At 38.2% G+C, this 22057-nt stretch overlaps 2 protein-coding genes across 7 annotated transcripts; both read right to left on the bottom strand.

The window, feature by feature from the left end:
- Window positions 1-1682: 1682 nt before the first annotated feature.
- Window positions 1683-6094, bottom strand: LOC125223316 (U-box domain-containing protein 33-like). Of its 6 annotated transcripts, none has more exons than XM_048126403.2 (8): window positions 5776-6094; window positions 5593-5711; window positions 4821-4927; window positions 4117-4240; window positions 3691-3951; window positions 2909-3460; window positions 2112-2825; window positions 1683-2037 (listed from the first exon to the last, which is right to left on the bottom strand). In XM_048126403.2, exons 1-8 carry the CDS (start codon window positions 5984-5986, stop codon window positions 1828-1830), a joined length of 2298 nt encoding a protein of 765 aa, XP_047982360.2. In that variant the 5' UTR covers window positions 5987-6094; the 3' UTR covers window positions 1683-1827. The 6 variants fall into 6 exon arrangements, with proteins under 6 accessions (XP_047982360.2, XP_088919319.1, XP_047982357.2 ...); XM_089063193.1 differs by having other exon boundaries at window positions 3691-3990; XM_048126400.2 differs by having other exon boundaries at window positions 4030-4240; window positions 5776-6093.
- Window positions 6095-18897: 12803 nt separating this feature from the next.
- LOC125224059 (UPF0481 protein At3g47200-like) lies at window positions 18898-20518 on the bottom strand. Its single transcript, XM_048127401.2, has 2 exons — window positions 19870-20518; window positions 18898-19745 (listed from the first exon to the last, which is right to left on the bottom strand). Exons 1-2 carry the CDS (start codon window positions 20515-20517, stop codon window positions 18984-18986), a joined length of 1410 nt encoding a protein of 469 aa, XP_047983358.2. The 5' UTR covers window position 20518; the 3' UTR covers window positions 18898-18983.
- Window positions 20519-22057: the final 1539 nt, after the last annotated feature.

Below are 22057 nucleotides of genomic sequence, written 5' to 3' on the forward strand. Positions count from 1 at the left end.
TCTGGTCTGGTTCCGGTACCGGTTCTAACTTTTTAAATAAAACCGGTTCCGATTCCAACCGGAACCGACCGGTTCATAACCGGGAATCGGATTATAATTCAATTTTACTTTTTTTATAATTTAATATACTAATAAATCTAATTTAATTAAATTAATTTTGAATTAAAGTAAAATAATTTGAAACATTGAGTGATTGTTAGATTTAAACAGTGTTAGATTTACGAGCTCTGTTTTCCGAAGTATTTAAAATGTTTAAACCTTGATACTTTGAATCTATAATTATTTCCCTAATCCATTTTTTATGAACTAACTACAATGAGTAGGATTTCTTAAGTTTGTTTTTAATTTCCAAAAAAACTTATACAAATACAATATCATTTCATATGATAGAAATTTAACTTTATAACAAATTTATGTAACAATTCATTTAACATACGATTTTAACCTATTTGTGAATAATTTATTAACTGTTCCGTTATAAATCAAAAAGTCACAACAAAATCAATTAGTATTGGAAATTCCAATGAATATTTGTTTATTCAAAAAAGGGAAAATGAAATTCAATATCATTTTTAAAAAAAATTGCTAAAGTTTAGAACTCCTATTTTTGTATTAAAAAATTGCTAACATAAACTAGTCCGACCTACTATACTTGGCATCACGCTTATCCATATATGAATATTATTGTATTGTTGGTTTGTATTTTTTTTTGTATTTATTTGAATTTTTAGGTATTATTTGCTATATTTTTAGATATTGGATTATTATTTTTTTAGTATTGAACTATTTAAAATTATAAATAAATTCGGATTAAAATTACACATCGGTTCCGGTTCGGAACCGGAATCAACCGGTTCTTAACCGGCCGGTTCCAAATCGGAACCGATCGGTTCCGGTTCCGGTTCCAGTTCTAGGATTTAAGAAAATTTAAAACCGGTTAACCGGTCAACCGGTCCAGTTAGAACCAGAACCGGCCGAATAAACAGGCCTAGTACCATTTGTTATCCTAAATAAGGGAACATTTATAGTTTCATAATAAAAAAATTTAATTTTTTAATTTTTGATGTAGTAATAATTAAAGTATAAGAAAATATGAGACATTTATGTTATTAGGTCATCCACAATGGTACCACTTGTTATACATCTAATTTGCACATTATCATTCCCCTCAATTTTAATCTTTATTTTTCATTTTACTATTTCTCATCCATTTTATAAATAACATCATAAACAACAAATTATTTCATTAAAAGCCATAAAAATATAAAGTGAAATGTGTTGTAATTACTATTCCCTCCGTCCCAGCTAAGTTAAACGCAAACTGGGTATTCAAGCCCTATGTTGATTCAAAACAGAACCTGGCTCAAAAAAAGACTATCTTCACAAGGAACTGAAAGACTAAATCAGCTGGAAGGAAGACTCCTATTCTGTTTGAGATCAAATGGGATCACTGCTGATAGATTTGACTGATTCATCAGGTTTCTATGCATATTAAACTATTGAGTTTATGCACACTTTACTTCTGGTAAATCAAATTGATCACTGGTATCATCTATCTATATGACTCTGATGAATCAATAAAAGCCAAGGAGCTATATATTTCTATGCAACTACCAAAATTCCATTTCAAATTTATTGCTTTATGTGATGATGCCTGTAATTAAATAATTAGCAGCAACAGGTTAGAGAATTCAGACACTAAAGCAAAGGCTTTCAGCATCTTAGAAGTAAATTAGCTAGCTTTTTGTGATACTATGTTAATAATCACAGCAACTCTTGATTGTCTATACATTATGCACATCCCGAGTAACATGGCACCTTTAACATTTATCCTGAGCTGATTTTGAGATTCGCAATCCAATCTTGAATAACAAGCCTTAGAGAATGATTGGGTGTTAGGTTTACATCACTTAACTGTGCGTTCGTCATTGGTGAAGTTTCGTGCCCATTTCCTAGCCATTCACGTATCGCCTCTCCTTCGTAGGTGAACCCATCTGCTGCCACCTGAGGGTCATGCATTATTTCCTGAAACCAGACCTGTTTAATGTGAGCATACAAGAAAGAAGGCAATAACACGAGATATTATTTGGTCTTTAAAGAACACTACTTACACGAAGAATCGGGCACAAGAAAAAAGATGGTGCTGTCAGCTCTTCCAAGAAAGGCATACACTGCAGCTCTTTAACCAGCGATAAAGTAAGCTCCGGTCTTTCCCTACTGTTCAATTCACAGAATTGCAACCCCAATTCTACCAGCCTTCGAGCCACATATGTTGACCACTCTCCTGCAGAAAAATCCAAGAGAGATTCGACTTTGCCTCGCGATAATGTCCTGCGTACCTCGCCAACTAAACCTCCATGAGTTTTGCCTGTAACTAGCTGAAGTGTGATTATTCCAAATGAATATATGTCAGACTTATGGGTCAGTGTTCCGGTTCGATGAGTTTCAGGATCGGTATATAAACAACCACTGGATCCAGAACAACCCCGAAAACTAGGGCACCGAGCAGCTTGGCCAGCCGTAAGCATATGATCCATGTAATCACTTATTTTGCATCTGTTTTGAGGAGCCAGGAGGATATTCTCGGGTTTCAAGTTTCCATGGATTATCTTTTTAGGTTTGAAAGAATGCAGGAACAAAATGCCACTTGCAATATCGGCCACAATTTGTGCTCTGACCTTCCAGGTGAGGGTATTAATGTTGTTTTCCAACAGGTCTCGAAGGCTACCACTGGGCAAATACTCATAAACGAGCAACCATGACTCTCGGCATACTCCAATTAAATCCACGATATTAGGATGATGCAGTCTTCCGAGACATAGAACCTTCATATTTTAAGGATTGAGGGTTAGTGTGAGAGAGAGAGAGAGAGAGGGGGGGGAAGGGTATCAGAGGCACAAGGAACTACCTCTCTGTGGAACTCTAGTTGCCTCTGCATATTGTACAAATGGAGCTTCTTGATGGCAACAGTCTTATTTAAGATTTCCCCCTTGTACACAACGCCGTACCCTCCTTGGCCAATGCTGAAAGTCTCTGAGAAACAGCATGTAGCAGCCTCCAGATCCGACAATGAAAACTCCGGCATTTCATAAACATCTTCTACTGAACAAAAAAGTTTGTTCTCATTTTCACCTTCACATTGTTCATGGCTTTTCCATCTATGAAGCCATCTCATAGCTTCAGTCTTCTGAATCTGAAGTTTCTGCCTCTCTTTCCGCAAAGTAGCAATGGAAGCCTGAATGAGCTTCAACTCAGCAGCAACTTCTGCACGTCTGCGGTTTGCTTCATGTGCACGACTATCCAGGACAGCTATATTCCGCATGGTCCTCTGTAACTCTTGAGATATTCTCTCTCTTTCTTTCAGTAGCTTTTCTTGTTCTTGAATTGCAATTGTAAGTTCATCTTCAGCATCTATTCGATGTTTCACTTCATCAGAGTAAGCACTTTCCAAGGCTTTAACCTAAGAGATCAGAGAAAGATGTTCAGGTATCATATACAGAACCAAGATACATCAAAACTCTAATAGGGCTGTAACGATTCAGTTTCAAGGTATCAATACTCTGTGAGGTGGCAAAAAAACATAAGAACTATCACACTCGCCATGAAGAGTCTGCGGTAGCACATATTACAATAGTTGCTATTATGATAGGAAGACACTGTGAGAATGACGTTTAGCAACTTTAGTAAGACCTCGTTAATTGATTTTAGAGCCTCCTCTTCCACCGTTTTTTGCTCCAGGAGCTCTTGATTTGCTTCATCTTTTGATTCATCGACTTCACCATGTAATTCTGCAACCTGAATACACAATTTCTCTTCCTCGGACTTTGCTCTCAAAGTACTAGATCCACTTGGTCCAGTCAAAGTGGTGCTTCCCGCGCAGGAATTTAGGCTCATTGATGATGACATGCTATGGCTATGCAGCACATCAAATGAACTTTTAACACATTCTGCCTGTACATGATTCCTCCCCATGTCAGCATAATTGCCTATCTGAACCAGAACTGAAGAGACTTTATGACAAAATATAACCTCATTCTGGACGGATTCTAAGGAGCAAGATCTAAAATTCTCGGTAAAGGATGTAGCCAACTGACAGTTAGGTGGATGAATGCGTACGCTTGTCAAAGCTTGTTTAGTCCAGATCAGCTTTCCTTTGTCAACAAACCACATCTCACAGAAAGAAGGAGCATGCTTTGAGACATGGCAGGCTTTGCAGGAGCTTTTTTTCCCTTTCATGAAACTGGATCAAATATTAGGCATAAGTATAAGCAAAAAAAAGATTTTTGAAAGCATGGAAGTTTTACTTATCCAAGTCCATGAGCTATACCTAGCTTTTCAAAATATAGGTTTTCTTTACTCTACAAACCATCAGGATGAGAAAAATATTGAATCGCTATGACTAAAGTTGCAGGACTCCATATTAAGTCATCACTACATGCTGTTGAGTCATTTTCCCAAACTAATTAGCCAATACAGAAATGGTTTTTCTGTTTTGCAATGGGTATAGAACATCTTTTCGAAATAAAGGAGCAGAGGGTGCTCAAAAATCTTTTTCCAATATTACTGGAGCACACACACAAGACCATAACTAAAGGAATATTGGCAGTCGATAGTGTCCAAAATAGACTGATAAAATGTCATATGATTATGTGAGATCAACAAATACAAAATGAAGGCAGATATCGGAAGTGATCAGTGACACATAAAATTCTTGACCAAGGTTCGATGACCCCTTCTCAATCTTCAAAAATGCAGAAAAGGATTTCAAGAAGTCAACAATTGACGAAGACCACTTGAACAAGGAAGAAAGACAAACATACTCTGGGATTGCTCCAACAACAAGTTTTGTTATGGTGTGCAGATTTACTAAATTCAGGATTCCCTTCTGAACTTCGCCAGCTTCAGCAGTAATAAAGCCTGCTTTAACCTACACAAAAATGGAATTCAATTCAAATGAGGTCATTGTAACTTGTGTGGATGCAATTAAGGTGTACTGAAACTGAAAGCTGATGCACAGCTTAATCCAATGAGAGTTGGTTTCCAATTCAATTTGTTAGAGACTGCTGTATGACTTGGTATCTAGAGGTGGCGTTCGGTTAGTTAAACAAGATAACAGCGAGAAACAATATGGGATAAGCTACAATAACATTTGTCTAGGATTAAATTAGTCATAGGGGTGATGGTGAGATGATTAATCATGAGATACAGTCTAATCTTGGCACTATATACATTGTCACGGGCCAAGATTTTGAGAAAACGCAATTGAACAAAAAGATAAAATTAGCCATGACCTTTAATCATAAGTAATCATGAGCCTCGAAGATGACAAAAGCATTTGCTATATAAGCAAGTAGACTTTAAGAGTCATATCTTATCAACATTTGGTTCCGGGGTCGTAAATTTATACTCCATCCGTCTCATTGAAGATGACACACTTTCCTTTTTGGTTTGTCTCATTACTAAAATTGGAACCACATTTTATCTCTACTTTATTCGCTCTCTTACTTGACTATCTCTACTTAGCACAAAATAAAGCTGCATAAAATCCCATGGTGCCCAAGAAAGGAATCATCTTCATTACTATAAATATACCCTTGATCTGGTGCAAATGATTAAGTAAGTAGATAAGAGTTTGTCCATCTCCTCTCTCTCCTCATTTCTAAATGCTGCTACGATTTCAGGACTTGCTCGAGCAGCTGGTAGTTTACCCACTGCAAGAAATTAAAGATGAAGCAACATCACCATAACTTCAACACACACAAAAACAATACTTACACAGAGTTGGGATGAGAGGAGAAGGTCGATGCACATGAATCAAACAAATTTCCCGCCCCGGAAACATGCTGAAAGTCCACTGAAGCAAAGCCGCTGTCTTCTCCACTGACTTCCCAACCGCCACATACACGGTGTCAGAAATCACAGGTGAGGAGATGCCGGAATAAAAATCTTCAGTCGGGCGTGGTGGTTGGGTCAGAAGCGGCGCCATCGTTGATCACCCAAGATAAAATGCGAGTGAATTACTGTTTTCTTTGAGACCGACTGAAGTCGGTTTGTGGGGATGAAGATGATCTCAATTTTTTCAATGAAATTGACATTGCTTTTTCCTTGAGTCAAAAGTATTGACTTTTTAGTTGTAATTCAGACGACTAACTATTAACTAATTAAATTATTAACCAAAATTGTTGAAATATCGTCCTTTTTCATGGGAGTCACGAGTATTGACATTTACTTGTATTTCTTCCGTATGTCCTTAAATATTTCATTTTTTTTTTCGTTTATCTTATTTAGCTTTTGCTATTTTAGTTGAGTGGACCTTATATTCTATTAATTTATATATTTTTTTTGGTAAAAAAAACTGGCATAAATTGAAAATAAACTAATGACGATATGAAATGACTAACCTATCATGAAGGAGCCAAATATTAAGACATGAGATGGTGGTTGATCCAAAGCATGTACCCCCGAGCAAAGCTATAGGCATGGTGTGATAAAAAGTCAACCACAAAATTCCTCTCACGATGCACATGGCGCACCACTGCTGAGTCAAACTTCAAACTCTGAGATTAATTTACAAATCCTTCCAACTACAGCCTTGCAACTAACAGACACCTCGAACTTTTCCATTATCATAGCAACCGCTACAAAGTTATCGTCAACACTCTTATTCCAAGTGTCTTCGCAAGCTCCAATCCATGGAAAACACACCAAATTTCAGCCAAAAGAATATAACATACCATGATAATTGATATATTCACGAAAAATCCATGTCTCCATTGCTCCGTATCATCCCGAATCACACCAACACAAAACGCTTGTCTCTCCAAAGATGCGCTAGTATTTAGTTTCAATCGGTGGAGGGAGCTTCCAGGAAACTAATATCGGTCCTCTAGGCTCATCTATTATGGTAGCAAGTCGTGCATCATCATTATTTTCGCCATGATAATGGCTAGAGAGCTGGCACTTACCGTCTCCAGTCGTTCCCCATTCAAGACAAAACCACATCTTCTCTTCCAAATATGCCAACATCCAATTCCAAAGACCGTGCACCTGAAGGAACTGGCAGCGGAAGCGTGCTTCGAATTATCATAATTTAATAATTATTAATCGAACAAATAAATCACATAATAATCAGATCTATTTAACAGATTATTTAGACAAAATCTATTCGCGTAATTCTCACATGTATCATGCTCATAACTTGAGTTAATCATGCTTTAAGAACATTGAAACCTAAAACATGCTTTTCTACGGAGCATAAATTATACCTAATTAATTCTCCAAAGAATTGATGATGGCTAGTGACTTCTCCACGTGATGCTTTGAATACTAGACCACGGGTCTTCTCTCTGGTTCCCGAACTGTACTCCAATATCAGTGTGGGCTGATGATCTCACCGGAATACTAGGACTTAAATAAAGAAGGCAGAATAAATCCTTTTCCAGTTTGAAGAGAAATTCGAACTCCTCTTACTAGAGGGAGACGAAAATTTTAACTGTAAAACTTGTGATTTCTGACTCCTTTATTCTCCTATTTATATTAAGTTCCTTTTTGGCTCAGACAGAGATCTATGGAAGGTTTTGGATATGGGCTCATCCAATTTACTTTTTACTAATTAAATTGAACCCACAATTTAATATAAGCTTTATTTGGAATATTACGAGCAGCCACTACAGAAGTAATATTGAACTCTTCCCATCCAAATCCAAAATTATAAGTAATCCGAGTTTCCGTTTTAACTTTCATTTCTCGCGCTTAAGATAAAAATGTTCATTAATTAATTAATGTCTGCTATGGACTTAATTAATTAACTTCTTATTAATTCCAAGAGTGGACTTAGCATGAAACGCTTATTTATTATTCATAGAGTAATCAAACTCCAACTAGCTAGGTTCTGAATAATAAAACCTTGTTTCGCGCTCCTCTTGAGGACATTATCAAACGAGACTCACCTCGCGCACGATTCAATATAATAGCAATCCTAGCATCGCTAGATATTAATCACCACTACCTAATATATCAGGATTATTGGGTTACGAAAAACCCGCACCATTTGATAAGTCAAAGTAATGCATAATCAATACCGTATGCTCAATGCTAACCTACATTGATTAAAAACAAATATTTATCAAGACCTCGCCTTTCAGTATAGCCCAAGGACAAGTCTTGCTGTTAGATCCGTTCAGTGCTTTACCACACCAATGTCATCTTATTTCAGTAAGGCTTAGAAATATGCGGACTAACATTGCAACCTTTCACGATGGATAGTCTAATTCCATCTAGGTCGTGAAATTCTTCTTTTTCTTTGTTTAGGACTGACTGTGTTACCTTAAAGTGGACGCCGCCCACAACCAGTCTACAAAAACAAAGACTTAGAATTTGATAAGCTAACTTGTACATTTAAACATGCAATTAACATCCATTAAATGTAAAACATAACAACATTATGACAAAAATAATCTGTTTTATTCCTTGGAAAATAAAATAAGAGTTTTACAGTATTCAATCACTCGAAACGTGATTTCTAGTATACAAACTCTAACAATCTCCCACTTATACTCAAAACACTTTCGAGTATACAAAAATGTGCTAACGTCTAATTCTCCCACTTATACTGAAAGCGGATTGAGGTCTTGTATTAGTCGAACTCCCATTCCTTCAACATGGCTCTCAAACGGCTTGACCGCTAATGCCATTGTGAAAGGATCTGCCAGGTTGTTTTCTGGCTCAATCTTGACCACTTGTATGTCTCTTCTCTACACTATATCTCTAATGATATGATACTTCCTCTCTATGTGCTTGCTCGCTATATGAGCCCGTGGTTCCCTTGAATTTGCCACAGCACCAGAATTGTCACAATAAATGGTGATGCTCTTGGGCATATTCGTAACCACACCTAAGTCCAGAAGGAAGTTCTTAAGCCATACTACCTCTTTTGCAGCCTCCGAAGCGGCCACATATTCGGCTTCCATGGTAGAGTCTGCAATGCATTTCTGCTTTACACTCTTCCAAATTACAGCTCCACCTCCTAAGGTAAGCACATATCCGGAAGTTAATTTTTTCTCGAATCTACATCAGCTTGAAAGTCTAAATCTGTATATCCTAAAGGACAGAGCTCGGGTGCATTGTAAACTAGAACATAGTCCTTAGTCCGATTAAGGTACTTGAGTATGTTCTTTACGGCAGTCCAATGTCCTTGGCCGAGATTTGATTGATATCTTGTTACCATGCCAACAACAAAGCAGATATCAGGTCTAGTACAAAGCATAGCATACATGAGACTACCAACAGCTGAGGCATATGGTATCCTTCTCATCTCTGCTATCTCAGATGCTGTCTTTGGACACATCTCTTAAGATAAATGGATGCCATGTCTAAAAGGTAAGAAACCTTTCTTGGCATCTTTCATGCTAAAGCGTCTAAGTACTATATCGATGTAAGATTCTTGGGATAAGCACAACGTTCTCTTTGCACGGTTGCGAAGAACCTTGATACCGAGAATGTGTCATGCATCACCCATATCTTTCATCTCGAACTGGCTGGACAACCAAGTTCGTACTGATGACAACATCTTTTTATTGTTTCCAATTAGAAGAATGTCATCTACATACAAAACTAAGAACACAACATTTCCTTTTTCAACCTTCTTATACACGCAGCTTTCATTAGGGCACTTTTCGAATCCAAACTTTTGAACAGTTTGATCAAAACACTGGTTCCATGATCTAGATGCTTGCTTGAGGCCATAGATGGCCTTCTTAAGCTTCCAAACCATGTGTTCCTTGCCCTTTACCACATAGCCTTCGGATTGTTCCATGTAGATGGTCTCCTCAAGACTCCCGTTTAAAAACGCAGTCTTAACGTCCATCTGCCATACTTCCCAATCCATGTAAACTGCTATAGACAAAGAATACAGATCGATTTGAGCATGGCCATTGGGGAGAAGGTCTTATCGCAATCGATGCCTTCCCTTTGGGTATACCCCTTAGCCACTAGTCTTGCCTTAAAGACTTTAACTCGTCCATCGGGTCCACGTTTAAGTTTGTATATCCACTTGTTCCCAATGGCAGTACAGCCTTCGGTAGGATAGACAAATCATAGACGTCTTTGTCTACCATTGATTATAGTTCCGAATCCATTGCTTTCACCCATTCGCAATGATCGACTTCTGCATGCGCCTCTGCGAGATTCCAGGGATCAAGTACATTGCTGTCCAAGGAGGGATCCATGCACTCTCCCAAACCTATGTATCTTTCAGGCTCATGAGAGACCCTCCCACTGCGACGCAGCACTACAATATTTGGTGTATTAGTTGAAATTTCTGGAATTGTTGTTACATTAGGTGTCTGTTCTTGGTTAATGGAACTTGTGACTGAAGTTAGCTCTTCAAGAGCTATCTCAGCGTTGGACTTATGATTCATTACAAAGTCTTCCTCTAAGAATGTGGCATGTATGCTCACAATGACTTTCTTATCTCGGAGACTATAGAATTCATAAGCTTTCGATCCTCTAGGGTAACCTATAAACACACATACCTCCGTCCTAGATTCCAGCTTAGTTGGATCCTTTTCCAATACATGAGCCGGACAACCTCATACTCTGAGATGTTCCAGATTGGGCTTACGGCCAGTCCACAACTCATATGGGGTAGTGGGAACTGATTTAGAAGGTAAATTGTCTAATATATGACTTGCAGATAGCAAGGCATGTCCCCGAAACAAAATTGGTAACCGTGCATAACTCATCATCGAACGGACCATGTTTAACAAGATCCTATTCCTTCTTTCAGCTACGCCATTTTGCTGGGGTGTGCCCGGCGCAGTCAGTTGGAATTGAATTCCCGACGCTGATAAGTAGTCCAAAAACTCGGCACTTAAGTACTCGCATCCGCGATCAGATCGCATGCATTTGATACTCTTGCCATGACGCATCTCTACAACAGCCTTAAACTCCTTGAGCTTGTCAAAAGTTTCAGACTTGTAGCGCATCAAATAGACGTATCCAATTTTCGAGAAGTCATCAATGAAGGTGATGAAATATCGAAAACCGCCCCTTGCCTCGGTTGACATTGGTCCACACACATCAGTATGAACGAGCTCAAGTACTTCCTTGGCCCTATTACCCTTTGACCTAAAAGGTCTCTTAGTCATCTTGCCTTCCAAACAGGATTCACACTTTGAAAACGGTTCCTTCTCAAGACCTTTAATAAGATCTTGATCAACCATCGCATGAAACCTTCTCTCGTTGGCGTGACCAATTCTAAGGTGCCATAAGTACGTTTCGTTCATTGAAATTGAAGGTTCTTTTCTTTTCTTAGAAACTTTTGATGTAGCATTGAGTTCTGATTTACGATGATTAAACTGTGTAGAAGCGATTGTGTACAGATTGTTTTCCATGATACCACGACAGATATAAGAACCATCTTTCTTAATAACGCAATTGTCATTAAAAGAAACCAAATATCCATCAAAAGACAATTTAGAAACTGAAATTAAATTTCTTCTAAAAGAAGGTATCAACAAAACATTCTTTATAATAAAAAATCTATCACTAGAAAAACGCAAATAAACGTCTCTCACTGCAACGGCCGCCACTTTAGTAGCGTCGCCCAGTTGGACTTCGATCTCACGATCATGTAACCATCTTGTCACCTGCATTAAGTCAGGATCAAAACATATATGATCAGTTGCTCCAGTATCAATAACCCACGTATGAGTAGATGTCGAAGCCAAACATGACTCGACTACTAGAGCATAGTGCATACCTGTAGCCTTGCCCTTTATAGGACAGTCTGACTTCCAATGACCTTTCTCTCCACAGTTGAAGCATTTTCCAGTAGGCTTCTTATTGGCCTTCTTCTTCTTCTTTCTGTTAGCATTCTTAGCTGCCACTGGGTTCAGTGCCTTTTTCTTTCCTATGCGAGGCTTAGAGCCAGAGGAATTAGGTGTCAAACTCAGCATAACTACCTTAGCTTGAACCATAAGGTCCTCCTCCGACTGAAGCTCAGTCAGCAGCTCAGCCGAAGTGTAATCCCGCATGTTCATCTCGAAGTTGAGCTTGAACTGCTGGAAGCTAGGGGGAAGACTTTGAAGGATTATAGTAATCTGGGACTCGGGATCGATCGTCCCTCCCAAAACCTCAATCTGGTTGAGGTAGCTCATCATCTCGAGGACATGTTGCCTCACAAATGTGCCTTCCTTCATATTCTTCGTCATGATACTCCGAAAGGCTTGAGACTTAGCCGTTCGATTCTGAGTACCAAAAAGATTTGCAAGATTTTGCATAATCTCGGCGGCAGTCGCCATGGCAGAATGCTGAAACTTGAGTACTGAAGACATAGATGCCAACATGTAGCACTTAGCCATCTCATTCGCTTTATGCCACCGTTTGTGCGCATTCTGAACTCCCACCGATGCGTTAGCAGCGGGAACTGGAGGCTGTGGAGTAGTGAGCACAAACTTGTACTCTTCTGTTGTGAGAACGATATCCAAATTTTGTTTGCATTATATGTAATTTTGGCCCTCGAGTTTGTTTTCTTTGAGAATTGCAGAAAAATGATTAAAAGACATCTTGACGGATTTTATTGCACTGCAAACAGAAAAATTTACTATTTGTCATAAACTTACGTAAGGAAATTGAGTAGATTAACCATAAAACTTTTCAAAATCTTACAACAGCAAAATTAAAATTTTGTACCCTCCAGAGAAGGTTAATACGCATTAAAATTTTGACAATTTTACTGGTCACAATACCGACGAATAGTCCAGAGACCACAAAATGGCATGACCGCCTAATGTTTCCTAAGCACGACCATCAGATTTAGCATTACAAAATTTTATTTCTACAACACAATTCCATGACAATGTTCATGTGTTGATAACAAAATCAAGCTATCTCATAAATCCTGATTGAACCTTGAAACTCGTAGTTCCTTAGGATTATTGTCCCAACAGAGCAGGTGGCGATAATATTAGGAACCACTTTCTAGTTCATTCTATTTATTATGTGAGAAGTCCTCCCTTATGAACTTACTGTTTCATAGGATTATTGTTCCCACAGAGTGGGTGGCGATAATATTAGAAACTAGCTTCACAAAATTTGGCAGTCCAACCGATGGAGACCATATATAAACTTTAAGTTCATAATTATCGCTTAGATATTTGGGTTATGGTTTTTCATTAATTATTCTTTAGCCTTAAGGCAGATTAAGACTAATTAAATTCTGTTGGTATTTAATTGACTGGATAATTAAATCTTTTATTATCTTTAGTATCTTAGTTTAGGAATTAATTAATCTAGAATTTAATTCTTATTCATGTCATACTATAAGATATATCTAAAATAAAATACATTAATTAAATCTTAATTAGACATGAAAAATTAAATTCATATAATATCCATGTTCAAGATAGGAAGAAAATAATTATATTATTTAATGTAATCTTACATATCTATCCTAATAAGGATTTTAGATATATATAATAATTAGGAAACTATTAAATTATTCTTATCTATATCATCCAGGATATAAAATATTCCATAGATATAGAAAATAATCAAAATATTCCTAAAATCTAGGGAAATCTTCCCAAAATATTTTATTTCATTAAATAATATTATTTTTAATGATATCTTTTAATTTAGGAATTAAATAATCATTAAAATATTCCTTCATCGTTATCTCATCGTGTGAGGTTTGCACGCACGACGAACGACGAGGATTCACCAGCGAGATGCTCATCGGAACGGCGAGTTCGCCGTCCAGCTTTCCCGACGATCTCATCACTTGTTCACATAATTAACATTCTGTTAGACGTTTCCTCTCCGAAATAGTAAAACGGATGGAGGAGATGAGAGGAGTGGCAGAACACCGTCGGGATAGGAGGAGCAAGGTTGCAAGTAAGGGTCGATTGGCCGTCGGTGGAGAGCGTCAATCAGGAGGTGGCAGCGAGCAAGAGAGATCTAAGAAAGGAAGGCAAGAAGAATAAAACGGGAAGATGTCGGACAGCCATAGGAGGTAAGTCCGTTTCTCTAGATAAGAGATGATGGCTCCAAAGATGGAGATAATGAATCATCCAGCCGAGGGGAGAGAAAGAAAATAGCTGAACAATTCTTCTTCGAATAGAGGAAAGAAGTGATGCTGTCAAAAAGGCCGCAGAGTAGCAGCCCTACCAAGCCATCTATCACAATCTTACAAACACAAAAAATGGAAGAAGAGAATTCGATGAATCGTCCGGCGAGGGGGAGACGAGAAACACTACCAAACGATTCATCGCGCTTAGAAGAATGCCGAGAAGAGAGCAGGACAGTGTGTACCACCGATAGAACTAGGGCTGTCGAAACGGGTACCCGCGGGTATCCGCACCCGAATTTTCGGGTACCCGCACCCGAAAAATCAATATTTAAAATCAATATTTTTGTACTCGTTACCCGACCCGAGGAGCAGTGCGGGTGTCCCGATACCCGCTGCGGGTATCCCACACCCGATGGTCTGGATACCCGCACCCGATGCTGGACAAAGGAATACCAAATTGTCAGCATTTATCTATGCTATTGTAGACGCTTCTTTGGTCTCAGTGCGATGTGGGATTTCCTCCCAACCAACTGCATTTAGAAAGTTTAGACCCAATAGGGGGAACATCACAAAGATAGGTTACAGATTCATTTGCTACAAGATGCTGTAAATTTATTCATTCACTGCAACCAAATCACTCTATTCTGGGATTAAATCAAAAGGTTGAAGAGATACAACCATGAAGATGCTGATTTGAAGCATTTACATAGAACAATTATACATTGTGGAATCATTTCTAATACAGCTGATTCATATCTTTTATTTTCTATGACTAATGATGTTTCATCATTTAAAATATATATTTCAAAGATTTCTTTGAGGAATATTGAGCTGTATATGTTTTTGCAATATAACCCCCATCAAGCACTAACTTTTCTTGCAAAGTTAAAGTTTTACTTACTGCAATAATCATAATGCAGAATCTGTTGGAACTGGCAGCGGAAGCGCTCACATATTTCAATCACATAATAATCAGATCTATTTAGCAGATTATTTAGACAAAACCTATTCGTGTAATTATCACATGTATCATGCTCATAACTTGAATTAATCATGTTTTAAGAATATTGAAACCTAAAACATGCTTTTCTACGGAGCAGAAAAATACCTAATTAATTCTCCAAAGAATTGAAGATGGCTAGCTTCTTCTCCACGTGATGCTTTGAGTACTAGACCACAAATCTTGTCTTTGGTTCCCGAACTGTATCCCAATATCAGTGTGGGCTGATCTTACTAGAATACTAGGACATAAATAAAGAAGACAGAAGAAATCCTTTTGGGAATAGGAGAGGAATTCGAAAATCTCCTTAGCTGGGGAAGGGAATTTTCGAAAATTACAATAATGAAAATTGTGTTATTTCTGTCTCCTTTATTCTCCTATTTATATTAAGTTCCTTTTGGGCCCAGACAGGGATCTATGGAAGGTTTTGGATATAGGCTCAACTAATTTACTTTTTACTAATTAAATTGAACCCACAATTTAATATAAGTTATAATTGGAATATTACGAGCAGCCACTACAGAAGTAATATTGAACTCTCCCCATCCAAATCCGAAATTACAAGTAATCCGGGTTTCCGTTTAACTTTTATTTCCCGTGCTTAAGATTAAAATGTCCATTAATTAATTAATGTCTGCTATTAACTTAATTAATTAACTTCTTATTAATTCCAAGAGTGGACTTAGCATGAAACGCTTATTTATTATTCATAGAGTAATCAAACTCCAACTAGCTAGGTTTCGAATAATAAAACCTTGTTTCGCGCTCCTCTTGAGGACATTATCAAACGAGACTCAGCTCGTGCACGATTCAATATAATAGCAATCCTAGCACCGCTAGATATTGATCACCACTACCCAATATATCAGGATAATTGGGTTACGAAAAACCCGCACCATTTGATAAGTCAAAGTAGTGCATAATCAATACCGTATGCTCAATGCTAACCTACATTGATTAAGAAATAAATATTTATCAAGACCTCGCCTTTCAGTAGATAGCCTAAGGGCAAGTCTTGCTGTTAGATCCGTTCAGTGCTATACCACACCAATGTCATCTTATTTCAGTAAGGCTTAGAAATATGCGGACTGACATTGCAACCTTTTCTCGATGGATAGTCAAATTCCATCTAGGTTGTGAAATTCATCTTTTTCTTTGTTTAGAACTGACCGTGTTACCTTAAAGTGGACGACGCCCACAACCGGTCTACTAAAACAAAGACTTAGACTTTGTTAAGTTAACTTATACATTTAAACATGCATTAACATCCATTAAATGTAAAACATAACAACATTATGACAAAAATAATCTGTTTTATTCCTTGGAAAATAAAATACGAGTTTTACAGTATTCAATCACTCGAAACGTGATTTCTAGTATACAAACTCTAACAGAACCATTCTGCTCTACTTTTGATAAATAAAAATACCAACTTTAAGTTTTAATCACAATATAATATTGATTGAACATAGTGCAGAACCATTTTGCTCCCACTTTTGATAAAAAAAAAACCAACTTTTAAGTTTTAATCACAATATACTATTGATTGAGTATGACATATTGTAGTGTAGAACTATTTTCAGATTGCTTGTCATTTGTTGTTGTCGTCCCACATCGAACATGGAGTGATTGTTGGTTTTGGAGAGTGTTAGATAAATTAGTAGGCTATACTAAATGCTAATCGGGTAATTATCGGGTAATCGGGTATACCCGATCGGGTATCGGGTATACCCGATACCCGACAATCAACCATTCTAAATACCCGACCCCGATCCCGAACCCGATTTTAGCGGGTAGCGGGTATCGGGTCGGGTAGGAAATTACCCGATACCCGCTACCCGTTTCGACAGCCCTAGATAGAACAGTCGAGGCTGTTGAGAAGCAGCCCAACCAAGAGATCAAGAGTCTCTGAGATGGAGACGCCAAAAGGGAAAGAGTTTGTTGGTGGTCACCGATAGAGCGCCACCACCCAGCCACCGTCAAGAGAAGAAAACAGCGGAGGAGTCCTCGATTTGTCCTGCTGAGAGGGAGAATAAGTATCTGACCGAACAATCCCTCTCCAAAAGTATGTTGGCTAAAAAGTCAAAGATGCCCTCCGGCTGAGAAGGTGAGAAGATCTAAAACACTCGAGAGAGATAGTGTCGGCACACAGCTGCTGTGAAGGCCATGGTAGGAATAAAACCTTCGAAGTAGCCAATCGTCAAAGCCTATCAAGAATTCTGGTGACAGAAAAAAGACAATGGATGGTGGAAATGAAAACCGGAGAAGATCGATCCGTAGCAGACATCGCTACAACCGAGAAGAGTCTTCGGAGCAAAGAAACTATCACTTGCATCCGGAAGTAGGCTGGAGTACACTATGCCGCGACAGTCCTCGGAGAAAAGAGAAAAGCTGCCATCGAGGGCAGTCGTGAAGACTCGACGCAATGAAGACGATAACAGACCGCCACCTAATGGCGGTAATCCGAACGCATCAACGGTGCTTTGCGAAAGGGTCTGATCAGAAGAAGGGAGTGGCTGCGACCTGGGCCACTAATGTCAGGACAAGGGAGATGGCGCGAATGATTCCGCGCTTAGAAATAAAAAGGCATGGTCATCCTCAATCGGAGAAGAGCAAGAGAAGGGAGATGCAAAATGGGAGGTGAAGCGTCGTCCACCGAACAAGTAGCGGCAGGTTGCCGTTGGAGGTGAGAATAGAAGGAGAAAAGAAAAATGAGGCGTTGTTAGTGGTCTTCTCAATTTGCGTTTGAAAGAACATTTGAGCTGGTCTCATCGGGCTCATATGAGTTTGAGCTGGAATGGGTCGAGAATGGTCTCCCAAAATTAAGCTTTGGGCTGCCAATTAAATTCAGTCCAAAGACGAGTGAGCTCCTCGACACGAGTAAAAACTGTTGGTCAAGAAAAAAAATAAGATGACTTTCGGATACGAGCTAAAACTATTTGAAATGGCTCCTGGATACAAGTTAAAACTATCTAAGATGGCTCCTGGATACCAGTAAAAACTGTCTAAGAAGGCTCCTTGACACGAGTTAAAACTGTCAACTAAAAATTGAAGAGCTCAACAGAAAATTGAAGAAGCTCCTTGAAATCAGTCTAAACTTTTAATGATGAAGAGTTCCTTGATAAGAGCCTAAACTTTCAATGAAGAAAAAAGAAGCTCCTTGAAACTAGTCTAAACTTTCAATAAAAAAAAGGCTCCTTGATACGAGTATATAAAAACTATCAATGATGAACTGAAGAAGCTCTATGATATGAGCATTAACTATCAATGAAAATTGAAGACTATTTATCAAAGTGAAGATCGTGCAAGTTACTGTCGAAAAAACTCGATACTTAACTTGAGGGCGAGTGTTGGAAAGATAACTTGAAGTGTCCAAGTATGTGGAGAAAAGAATGTGTGAAGTCCCAACTTGTTGGGAGAGATTATAACGTGGAGTTCCAATAAATATAGTTCCAAGGTATATTTATATCTAGACTCTAAAGTCCTATAAATACCTATGTACTATGTATCAACAAAAACAATTCAAATCCATCACAATATAGTCTTCAAGAGTTGTTGAATTTTATTTTTTGCATTTTACTTTTCTAATAGTTTTCACTAAAGTTCTAATCAAGTTAAGCATTCTTGATCTCGTTATTTTAATATGAATGGGAGAAAAATATACCCAATAAATCTTTGTAATTTAAGAAAACTTTTCATTCTTATGTAGCTTTAGTTAGACCCCGTTAAGAAAACTCCACTGCAAGTATTCTAGATCAAGTACCATTTATTTAACATAAATATTTGGTTGAAGCGTAGTAATTATAAGTGGGAGAAAAAGAAACTGAAAAGCAAGCTTATACATATGGAACAAAAGAATAAAAATTGGTTTCAGTGATATCCAACACACACACATACACTGAAATTAGAGTATCATTTAGAATGATAATAGCCTAGGACAGTATAGACGGTCTGAATGCCAGTGAGAGCAAAGAGGAAAATAGCAGCAACAATAGACAGACCCACCCAGGGATTGGTGAAGTAGTTATGCTTGGCGTAGGCCATCCACCGCGGCAGCGGCTTCCCGCAGTACTCCGCCACCTTCTGATGCAGAATTGCGAGGCTGCTCTCGGGATCGAGGCTGACATCCCTCGACAGGGAGTTGAACAAGTTGGCCACGGCTTTGTCGCTTCCTAGCGCGTTCTGTATGATCCCGCACGAGTGTAGCAGCCCCACGTCCCTCGCGCTGTCGATGATCCTGTCCATGAAGAACACGAACGACGTCACCTCGTTCCCGGCCCCCACGTGGAACCGCTCGAACGCTATCATGTTCAGGTACTCTGACTCGAGCGCGTCGTCCACCATTATATGCGGCAGCTTCAGCACTCCTCCCTGGAACGAGATGTCGTTGAGGCTGCGCGTCTTGCTCTTCTTGAATCGGATACCTGCTTCTGTCAGCTCCATCGCCGACCGGATATACACGTCCCCCTTCTTCAGGGCGCCCCCGCTTGGGAAACATTCCGAGTCGAACGGCCAACTCTTCATCGGGTTCTTCGTCTTCTGGCAGGACAGCCGCATCAGCATGCTCCGCCTGCACAGCTCTAGTATGTGCAGGCATTTCCCGTATTCATGGATTTTCTCCGCATCGTGCGGGTGGGAGAAGAAATTCAGGATCAGCATGCTCAGCTGCTCATGCTGAAATCAATATATAAGCGTTGTCCAACCCCGAAAATAGTGCAGTTAATATTTGACTTACCTTAGACAAACTGTTGACTAAGCGGCACAATATCAAACAGTCAAGCAGCAATGTATGAATTACCTTAGACAAACCATTGACTAAGAGGTTGTCGTCTTCGGTGGCAAACAGTATGGCGAGAGCGAGAAGGGGAATTTGATTCTCCAGCATAAGCATATCGCGCTTGAGGTAAGGCACGAAGTAGAGCGCGCCGTGGCTGCTGAACACGGGATCGTTGCGTGCGTAGCCCATCTTCTCTACGGACTCAGCTGTCCGCATGATTTCCAATATGAAGCAGCCGTCGACGATCATCAGGCGGAGGAAGGCCTCGGTGTCGTCCATCCAGACCGGGTCTAAGTGGTGGTAGGCGTGTTTGAGATCCTCAACCACCGGGGAGAGGGCGTCGAGGTAGCAGCGGAGGGGCTTTTTCGACCTTTCGAGAAAAGTGAGGAGGGCGCGGTGCTTGTGTTGCTCCATGCTCTGCAGATGGTGATCTCCGTGGTGGTACGGCCCGATGGACACAGTCTGCGGCTGGTACGCGCCGCTGCAGAGTTCCTTCACGCTCCGAGGGATCCGGTAAATTGAGTGCTTCGCCCACTGCATCGACTCGACCGAGCGAGCCTCTGCGAGTTTGCTCAGGTCGTTGTTAACATTGGTAGCCCAATTATGTGCTAACTCGGCTGTGGTGTCGTTGAATTCAACTATCCATTGTGAATCTCTCATGCTTCCCATTGATCACTCTCGTTTCTTAATTTCCGAATGTGTCAATATATATGTACTAGTTTCTTTTTATTTTAAATCCATATTATTTCATATTCGTGGCGTGTGCCTTTTGTGCATGTTTTTCTGTACACTAATCATAATTGTCATGAAATGTAAAGTATAGGTCCACTAACACAAATACTTAACTAAGCAAACTTGTTGTAAAAGCAATACCCTTGATTACAGCATTGCGTGTAATAGTAATATTTGGGAATTATGCATTTCAATACGGAAGTATTCTCATTGTGTAGTTCGCTTACTACGTAATGGAATGGAATAAGGAAGGATTGGAATGAAAATAAGAATATAACGAAGATGAAAAGATTGGAATGAACATGAGAATGTAATATGAAGATGAAAATATAATGATAATTTCATTTCATTCTCTTGCTTAGTAGTGATACATAGTAGTAGTAGTATATAATACAAAAGAAATTGAATTGTTATTTCTGGATGATTTTGATCCTAGACTTCCTTCTACCAATAATATATGAATAAAATATAATGAAATATAAATAATTAATATAGGTTGATTCTACCAAATGAAATGTAACATAATACAAATGATTAATATGTTGATAACTTTGTTCCACACAAAAAATGATTCATTCAAAATATTTTTTCTGGATCATAATAATATGGTATACACGTAAATGTATAATACAATCCATCTATTTTATGAATCTATATAACATATATAAAACATGAAAAATAAAATGGAACGAAAAAATAATGCGGGTCAAAAATAGAAAATAAATAAAATTAAATAACTTAGAAATAAATTGTCAATAAATAGACAAGAATTAATGTGAATTTGTTTATCCGCACCTCTTCCTTGTCAAATAAATTGTATAGCCGATATATGGGGAATTTATACGATTTAAAATATTTTATTAATACAATGCACTTCGAGGATTCACCGGTAGAATTGAATTTGAATAGTTCAATTTAATTACTTAGAAAATTTAAAAAAAACCTTAAAAATCAGTCCCAAAATTAGCCATTGAAACACCAATACAATTTAAAAAAAAAAAACTATAATGATAATATATTTATTTGATTAAAATTTCTACATTATATTTTTACTATTTTTTTAAAAAGAAATATGTGTGAAATATAGAAGGAATTGTAAATTGTTTATAAAATTAACATAAATAGAAATATTATGTGGCGTTTTAATTGTAATGCGGAATGCATTAATAAGTTAAATTGAATTAAACTAAAAATAATACTATAAATTTTGAAATAAAACAAACTTTAGTAACCAAATTGATACAAACATAACCATTTATGAAATTAACTTAGTTTATTAGGGATATTCTAATTGTTTGATATAATGAGTACAGATGTATTTTTGACTATATTTTTTTGGTATGCATCATTAGACGATGAAATAATGTGTATACATGAACTAAATCTAACTAAATACTTTCTCCATAAAATGAATTGAGAAAAACAATGAATAGTGATAGTATTGAGGTTTTGTTAAGATTGAAAGAATATTCTGCCA

This window comes from Salvia hispanica, chromosome 1, assembly GCF_029641045.1.
Source record: "Salvia hispanica isolate PSC_SH4W2 chromosome 1, Shi_PSC_v1, whole genome shotgun sequence".
NCBI classification, from domain to species: domain Eukaryota; kingdom Viridiplantae; phylum Streptophyta; class Magnoliopsida; order Lamiales; family Lamiaceae; genus Salvia; species Salvia hispanica.

Coding starts and splice junctions, on each gene's coding strand:
- LOC125223316 (XM_048126400.2), bottom strand. CDS start 5,986: ATGGCGCCGCTTCTGACCCAACCACCACGCCCGACTGAAGATTTTTAT. Junction 4,241..4,820: donor GTTGTTGGAGCAATCCCAGA/GTATGTTTGTCT, acceptor TATTTGATCCAG/TTTCATGAAAGGGAAAAAAA. Junction 2,826..2,908: donor AACTAGAGTTCCACAGAGAG/GTAGTTCCTTGT, acceptor TAAAATATGAAG/GTTCTATGTCTCGGAAGACT.
- LOC125224059 (XM_048127401.2), bottom strand. CDS start 20,517: ATGGGAAGCATGAGAGATTCACAATGGATAGTTGAATTCAACGACACC. Junction 19,746..19,869: donor TAGTCAATGGTTTGTCTAAG/GTAATTCATACA, acceptor TATTGATTTCAG/CATGAGCAGCTGAGCATGCT.